This window comes from Epinephelus lanceolatus, chromosome 18, assembly GCF_041903045.1.
Source record: "Epinephelus lanceolatus isolate andai-2023 chromosome 18, ASM4190304v1, whole genome shotgun sequence".
Classification (NCBI taxonomy): domain Eukaryota; kingdom Metazoa; phylum Chordata; class Actinopteri; order Perciformes; family Serranidae; genus Epinephelus; species Epinephelus lanceolatus.
This window is the reverse complement of record NC_135751.1, coordinates 40,150,891-40,158,718: the sequence shown is the minus strand read 5'-3', so window position 1 is coordinate 40,158,718 and position 7,828 is coordinate 40,150,891. Positions and strand designations below refer to the sequence as shown.

Below are 7,828 nucleotides of genomic sequence, written 5' to 3'. Positions count from 1 at the left end.
TTCACTTTATTATGTCTTTCTTATAACATTATTTTTTATTGTAATTGCGGTTTATTTAGTAGTTAAGTATTTCAGTAGTCCAAATAAGTTAAGAGGAGATTTCAGTATATTGAGATATATATTGTGTTTTGAAATATTGCTTTAAGATTTTGCGGTAGTATTTATCTACCAGATTGCTCAGCCCAGGTTTCTACTTGTGTCAGATAAACCAAACTTCACATGTAAAATGAGAGGCTTTAAGTTTCCTCCAGTAATAACCAGCTCACCACCACGATGTTGAATCTGTCAAATTGATTTATTTTTAATATGAAAATGTACAGAAAGACAGCAGACGTTAAATTCTCATCATCACCACCTCAGTACAGATAACACGGCAGCAATAACACGTACTGAATGCATGAACAGAGACTGAAGTGAAACACCCAAAGCAGAACATGTTACAGTGTCTTTGCTAAAAAAATAAAAAGCTGCTTCTTGACATAATCGTGCGACACATAACAAGAGATGAGAAACAAGCGTATTATATAGTGTTGTGTGCGATTCAGAACAAACCAGGACTGGTGGAGGTTTGACAGCGAATAGTTTTATTCCTGTGTGTTTACTGTCTGTCTGCTTGTGTTTACAGCCTCCAGCACACCTGCCTCAGCAGCTGGAAACATGCACAGTAAGTCAAACCACTCACAAACTGCAAACACCTCCTGCGTCGTGACGTGTTCGCAAACTGCTGGCTGACTTCCAGTTGAATTTAACGTGGCTGCAGAACCACCAAAACCTGTTTCTGTTAATGATGTGAGGAGATTAAGTGAAGCTTGAGTTGTAATGGTGTGATGTAAACAGTTTGTGTTTGTGTGTAGTCGTCACAGTGCATGGAAACTATTAATACTACTACAGATAAGACTCCCTGTCTGAGCAACATTAACTGGAGGTGAGATTAAGTAGTTGTTGAACAGCAGGTGATGAGATGAATGTTTATAGACATTTAATACAATATCATACAGTATCTGAAATAAAAACAACATGTTGTTAAAAGTTCGTTAGATTTAAAGGTTGATCAGTCCTGGCGAACGTCTGTGCTCAGTCCAGCACTCCTGTTTTTGCACTCAGCAAAAGTTTGTCTGTAAAGTCCAGACACTCGCAGCCCTGTTCCTTAGTTGACTTTGGCCATGAGCTGCTCTGTGAAAAGCTTCTTCAGCTGAGCCACCTCCTCACTCAGAGAGTTGAGCTGAGACTTCAGGTGAGTGTTCTCGTGCTTATACTGGACCTCAGTCTGTCCTTGCGTGGCAGGAGGCTGGACACTGTAGGCGTTGTACTGAGGGGACTGTCTCCCCTTCCTGCCTTCCTCCCCCTCCAGCTGCTGCAGCCAGGAGCCGGTGCAGTGCCCCGCCGCCGTTTCAACCCCGCTCAGTCCTTTAAGGGACTCTCGCTGAGCTTCCCGTCCTGCTGTGGACAGCACAGGGCTGCGTCTGGCGCTGCTGTTGTCCCCTGCAGCATCCACCGCGTCCCCGCAACCGGGCGTCTTGAAGCGCAGCTTGTGAGGAAGGTTTTTCATCGGCTCAGCGTGGTCCAGCTTTCCCACAGTGGGTCCTGCGGTGACATCAGCAGGGGAGTGATGGAGGTCATAGCCGAGCTCCTCTGCTCTGTGTGGTGACAGCTTCCCGTGGTCGCTCAGCCGGTCCTCGAAGAAAATCGGACTGCCCACGCTGGAGCCACCTGGCGTGGAGAACCCAGAGTCCTCTGATATGTTACCAGCCTCCCTGGACGCCTTGGTGCTCAGATGGCCTGTCTGGTTGCTGGGGTGTGAGGCTGCAGAGCTGGGGAGACCTCCATCGCCTCTGTGGAGGTAATAGTGAGGAGTCAGGGTTTGAGCGGCGTGGTGAGGAGCTGTGGTGAGGGGCAGAATCGGGGCGTTGGAGGGGTCTTTGACCAGCCCGAAGCGGAACTTCAGAGCCAACAGCTCTGCTCTCAGACGAGCGTTCTCCTCCAGCAGAGCCAAAACGCGGCTCTCCAGGACCATGTCATTCACACGCCGCTTCTCCCGCGAACGCTTCGCCGCCTCGTTGTTCTTCCTCCTCTTGTCCCAGTAGCCCTCGTCCTTCTTATCAACAGGGATGAACTCCCGCTTGCGTCGGATGCTGGAAGAAGGACTCTCTTTGCGTTTGACGGCAGAGCTGCGACCCAGCAGGGAGCGGGCCAACATGCTGCTGGAGGTCAGGATGGACACAGCTTCATCTGTGAAAGACATTGGCCCTCCTCCTCCTCCTCCTCCTCCTCCTGCTCCGCCTCCACCTGGACTCACTGCTGCAGTTGACTCCAGAGTCTGGAGCACAGCCACGTCCTGCTGCCCCCTCATCTGCTGGGACTCTTCCTCGTACATCTCGCCTGTCAGGGGGGTGGAGTGAGTCTCTCCTCTGTGCTCTGTGCTGCTCGGCGCTCTCTGGACTCTGACAGTCTCTGGATGCAGCAACAGTGCCACCTAGTGATCACAGTGACACCACAGGAGGGATTTAGTTGTTATGCAAGAGCCATTACAACACAGTATTATGTAACCCCATTACATCTCTCCAATAAAACGGGAGCAACTTGTACCATAACCTCACAAACCTCATTATACGTTCAATATGGGACACAATGCTTGTTGTTAATGCAGTGGGCCATACCAGAGCTCTGGCATCACTATGAGCTCACAGCACCAGCTTTAAACACAAGGTGACATAAATACTGATCACAATCTGACATGAATCTATAAATAGCCTAACCTACATTCGTATTTACGACATAAAAACAAACATTTATGGGTTTAAATTTATGAGCGTGTCTTGTCCCTTGTTATCTTCCAACTGTCATCTTTGTTGGGCAGACTTGAGTAATGTTTCCGGTCTGTTTTAGTTGCTTCATCAGCACTGACCCACATGTCTGACGGGGACACGCTGATCTCCTGGCTGCTTTTACTTTTATCTAACCTGACCTCACTCTGCTGCTCTTCTTCACCACCAGTTTTTTTGTAGTTTTATTATCCCTGAACAAGGTGCAACTTCTGTCCTGTGGTACTTTATTTTTACCTATATTTAAGTTTTTTCTGTATAGGTCTGCAGTAACGTGATAAAAGCAAAGGCATGAGGAAATAAAATGCTGTTTAAGTGTAAAAGTTATTCCCAAATCAGGTTAAAATCACAACTGAATGCATGTCTACAAATGTGTTCAAACACTTGTAGTTGTAAGTGATATTTAATATAGTTTTAAACACACAGGCTTTATAGATTATTTTGGATTTAAAGTTCTAAGAGAACATGCATCATATTTCATGTTGTTTTGTTCAGCGAAATTACACTAAAGTGATTGAAAACAAATAAACAAACAAAACTTGAATCAAAAACATGGAAGTAATAATATTACTGATTATTTACCTGTGACGAAGGGTGGGTTTGGTGCGCGCGAGTCCTCGTCCCTCGTCCCTCCAAACGTGTCCGTGTGTGTTTGTCCGGTCTCGTCTCCCTCTCTGCTTTTAATGCTGCAGATCCACTCAGCGCTGTTACTTCATATTATGATCGGCGTGGCGCACCTCCACTCTGCTCCACTTGGAAAAACCGCAGCTCCTATTTGTAACGTTGAGTTCAGCTCAGGACGGTCCCTATCCTCACTTGAACCAGCAGCGGGGCCCTTTTTGTGTGCGCGTCTCTGGGACCGCCTCTCTCTGTGACACCCCCCCCCCCCCCCACTCCTGCCCTCATCATCCAGAGGAAAGCTCTCGCATAACATGGCAGTTCATCATCACCGCCACTGCCATCATCATCATCATCATCATCATCATCATCATCTTCATCTGACCTCCCTGGCCCCGCCCCCTGTGACAGGATAATCTTCTCACAACAATTAGGTAATGTTGCGCCTGTCTTTGTCCCTCAGGCATGGAGAGGCTCTTCCTGTGAGGCAACCGTGGAAGATAAGTTTATGACTCACTTTGTAAAGTGTAAAAAATGTTGTTGTTTTTTTTTTACCTCTTTAGAAACTCCAAAACACACTTAAGCCACCTTATCATTCTTCCTCTTCAGAATTCAGCCACAGAAAATGATGCATTGCGTCTGTTAGTCCTGTTTGGTCTCAGAAAATATGTTGCTATTCAGTGGATTTTCCTCTCCTGTATATCTGTGATTGTTGGTGACAGAACTTTTTATGCAGCACTACCCTTCCTAAATCCCGAATATGTCTATATTGATTGCTGTTTTTGATTTAAAAAAAATATATTATTTGTTTCTTTTTTTTGTTTGCACTCGTATAAAACTGCATAAAATCCCATTAATGAAAAAATAAAATGTTTCAGGAGAGGTCAAGAAGCTGCCGACTTAAGCAGGATATTTACTTGTGTGGCAGAACCTACCCCAATGCCTGCGCACGTCCCCTACACCGATGTGAGCCTTTATATGTGTGCGGTGGTGTGTCTGTGTCACTCTGCAGTTACACCTCCAAAACACTAGTCAGCTGTGATTCAAAACACACATTAAACATGTCTTAATAGAGACAATTTCAAACACAAGTACACAAATCAGCTTCACTATAACTCGCAGCATTCACAGACAAACACTTGTCTTTATCTGGACACATTTTCCCCACAAATACAACATGCTAATGTTATTAGCACAAGCCTATGGCATTTTACCTTGTATAAATTAGCCTAGCAGCTAGCAGACTTTTCCTCTTCTCATATGAAGCCAGGGACAACAGCAACATTTAACAAAGGTAACGTTACAAAATTCAGCTCCATTACAGCTCACAAGGTTCACTGACAAAACAACTGTCTTACACTAAACACGTTTTCCAAACAAATATAACATGCTAACGTTATTAGCACAATTCTATGGCATTTTACATTGTATAAATTAGCCTAGCGACTAGCAGAGATTTCCTCTGCTCATATGAAGCCAGGATAAATCACACACAAGACTTAAAAAGCTATTTTTGTGGAGGCTTTATTGTCTTCACAATTTATTGTTTCTTATCTGTGAAATTAAAGTAAATAAAAGCTTTGTTTCCACTGAGGGAAATGGTTTCAGCTCACAGAGACAGACAGGAGGTCTGCGTCACTGTGATGTGTAGTTACATGTCTGGGGAGGTGCACGTCAGACTACGCCACAGGTACAGCATCGATTCAATGCAGAAGTATAAATTCCACCTTATACAACTGACCTCAACTTGAGGAGAAAAACAAACAGTTACAAGAGAGGAGAAAAACTTAAAAGAACTAAAGTAAGATAAATGACAACAAGAAGCGCGTTACTGGAGTCTTAACAGTTTGTTCATAAACAGAGACATAAACATAAGTAACAATCAAATGTAGGATAATACAGTGTGTACATGCCTTTGTGGATGACTGACGCTACAATAGAATAAAGCTCATTGAGGTATATAAAAGCAAACATCCTGTGGGTTCACAAAACGAGTCTCCCATTCATTGACTGTTGAGCAGCTCCAGACATTACACCCAATGACATCACAAGTTTGAGACTGACCTCTCTGGTTTCTGGTTTTGAGAGAAACAGCAGACACATGTTCACAAATATTGATTAAACTCTCCTCGGCCATGGAAATAACTAACTGGAATTCTTAGTTTAAGTGGTGTTCCCCTTTAACAAATTATCTTGAAAAGGTCTTAAAAGCATTAAAGGTCTAGTGTGTAGCATTTAGTGGCATCCAGTGGCGCCAGCAGGATTATATTTCATAGTATGCACAGGAACTGCCCACCCACTTGTAGGGTTCATTTAACGCTTAGGTTCCCACGCATCATGAACTCAACATTAAGGTCATTAGCCTTCAAGCTGTCAGTGTCATCCTGAGATGCTGAGGTACCACATACCGAGGATATTTGCTCCTGAGACAAAACATCTAAGTATTCTGAGCATGCACAGCAGTCACTGATGAGGGTAGCTGCAGCATGAGATTCCTCCCGGGGCTAATTGCTTTGCAAAGCAGGTGGATCCTGGACATGTAGCTGGCTGCTAGCCTTTTCTTCACTGCTGAGGCTTGTTCGCTTTCTTACTTCAAAAGCCTGAAAAATGCTCAACTGTATACATTTGCTCATTTCTAACTACTTTTGCTTGCTAACACACAAGACAAGCAACACAGTATTGCCAGCTTCACTATAACTCGCAGCATTCACAGACAAACACTTGTCTTTATCTGGACACATTTTCCCCACAAATACAACATGCTAACGTTATTAGCACAAGCCTATGGCATTTTACATTGTATAAATTAGCCTAGCAGCTAGCAGACTTTTCCTCTACCCATATAAAACCAGGGACAACAGCAACATTTAACAAAGGTAACGTTACAAAATTCAGCTCCATTACAACTCACAAGGTTCATTGACAAAACAACTGTCTTATACTAAACATGTTTTCCAAACAAATACAACATGCTAACGTTATTAGCACAAGCCTGTTGCATTTTACATTGTATAAATTAGCCTAGTGAATAGCGAGTTTTCCTCTGCTCATATGAAGCCAGGATAAATCACACACAAGACTTAAAATTATATTTTAGTGGAGGCTTTATTGTCTTCACAATTTATTGTTTCTTATCTGTGAAATTAAAGTAAATCAAAGCTTTGTTTCCACTGAGGGAAATGGTTTCAGCTTACTTAAAGGAGGTCTGCGTCGCCGTGACATGTAGTTACATTTCTGGGATGGTGCACGTCAGGCTATGGCATAGGTACGGCATCGATTTGAGGAAGAAGTATAAATCCCCCAATACAATGTGTTTCGGCTGTGCAGCACATAGATATGCTAAGGGGTGCCCTGTGTGTCACAATGAGACGCCGAGGGAGGTGACAAAGTGTAGGTATTTAATGACCTGTGAATGAGAATGAGGTGTATAAAACATGACTTTTTTGGTGTAATAACAGTGGTCATTTACATGTTTTGTTCATCAGATCTGCAAGCTCAGTTTGTGGCATTACCTTTCTACATTTTAGATTTTAATAAGATCAGAAGGAAATTAAAATTTAAAGGCAAAAAATGGCAGATTTTGCAATTATAATTTGTACAACATTGGGACTGCATTTGATAAGGAAGAAAAGCCAATATTAAGAAATCACAAGTTTTAATATACAAATTGTAAAACATGGAATCAAAACAATCCAACTAACACACACACAGCAGAGGATTGCTTGTTGCTCAGGACTTGGAGGTGACAGAGTGCATACACATGACACAGAGTTCAGTAGGTGGGGAAGACAGGAGGTGCCTGAGGGGCCTAACAGGCTAATCCGGTATGTATGTATGTATGGTATGTATGTTACAAGCAGGCTCGAGGAGTTTTGGAGGATATGTTGTGAAAAGTGCCTCCTTCCAACACCACACAGTCATTTCCAGGGAAACAGGACTCATAAATAATGTTCTCAAGGCAACATAAAGATTCAATGAGGCCAGAATGCTGCCTGGAGCGCTGCTGCGTCAGTCTGGAACCCTGCAAAATTATGCAACGATAACATATAGCTCACAGCACATAATAATGCGTAATGAATAATAATTGGATAACTGGTCTGCTGGTTTTGACAGCACGTCCATGGTTCAGATAGTATTATCCTGTGCATTACACAACATCTGACTCATGATGTGTGACTGGTCCTCTGTAGTGCCTTTGAGTTGAGAAGATAACACCTATACTGTGTGTGTGTGTGTGTGTGTGTGTTTGCTGATAGCCTGCAAACACTTAGAGATGTATGCGGGGCAGCTGACAACATGTGTGCCGAATGTGAGAGCAGCATGAAGGCTTCGTCCCAAAGCCTCGGCTGACCTCTGTTTTTACTGTGCACAGGAGGCAATGAACTGCA

At 43.5% G+C, this 7,828-nt stretch overlaps 1 protein-coding gene across 1 annotated transcript; it reads right to left on the bottom strand.

Annotated features, from left to right (window-relative positions):
* Positions 1-276: 276 nt before the first annotated feature.
* On the bottom strand, positions 277-3,577 carry nfil3-6 (nuclear factor, interleukin 3 regulated, member 6). Its single transcript, XM_033643720.2, has 2 exons — positions 3,405-3,577; positions 277-2,473 (listed from the first exon to the last, which is right to left on the bottom strand). Exon 2 carries the CDS (start codon positions 2,372-2,374, stop codon positions 1,148-1,150), a length of 1,227 nt encoding a protein of 408 aa, XP_033499611.1. The 5' UTR covers positions 2,375-2,473; positions 3,405-3,577; the 3' UTR covers positions 277-1,147.
* Between the last annotated feature and the right edge of the window lie 4,251 nt (positions 3,578-7,828).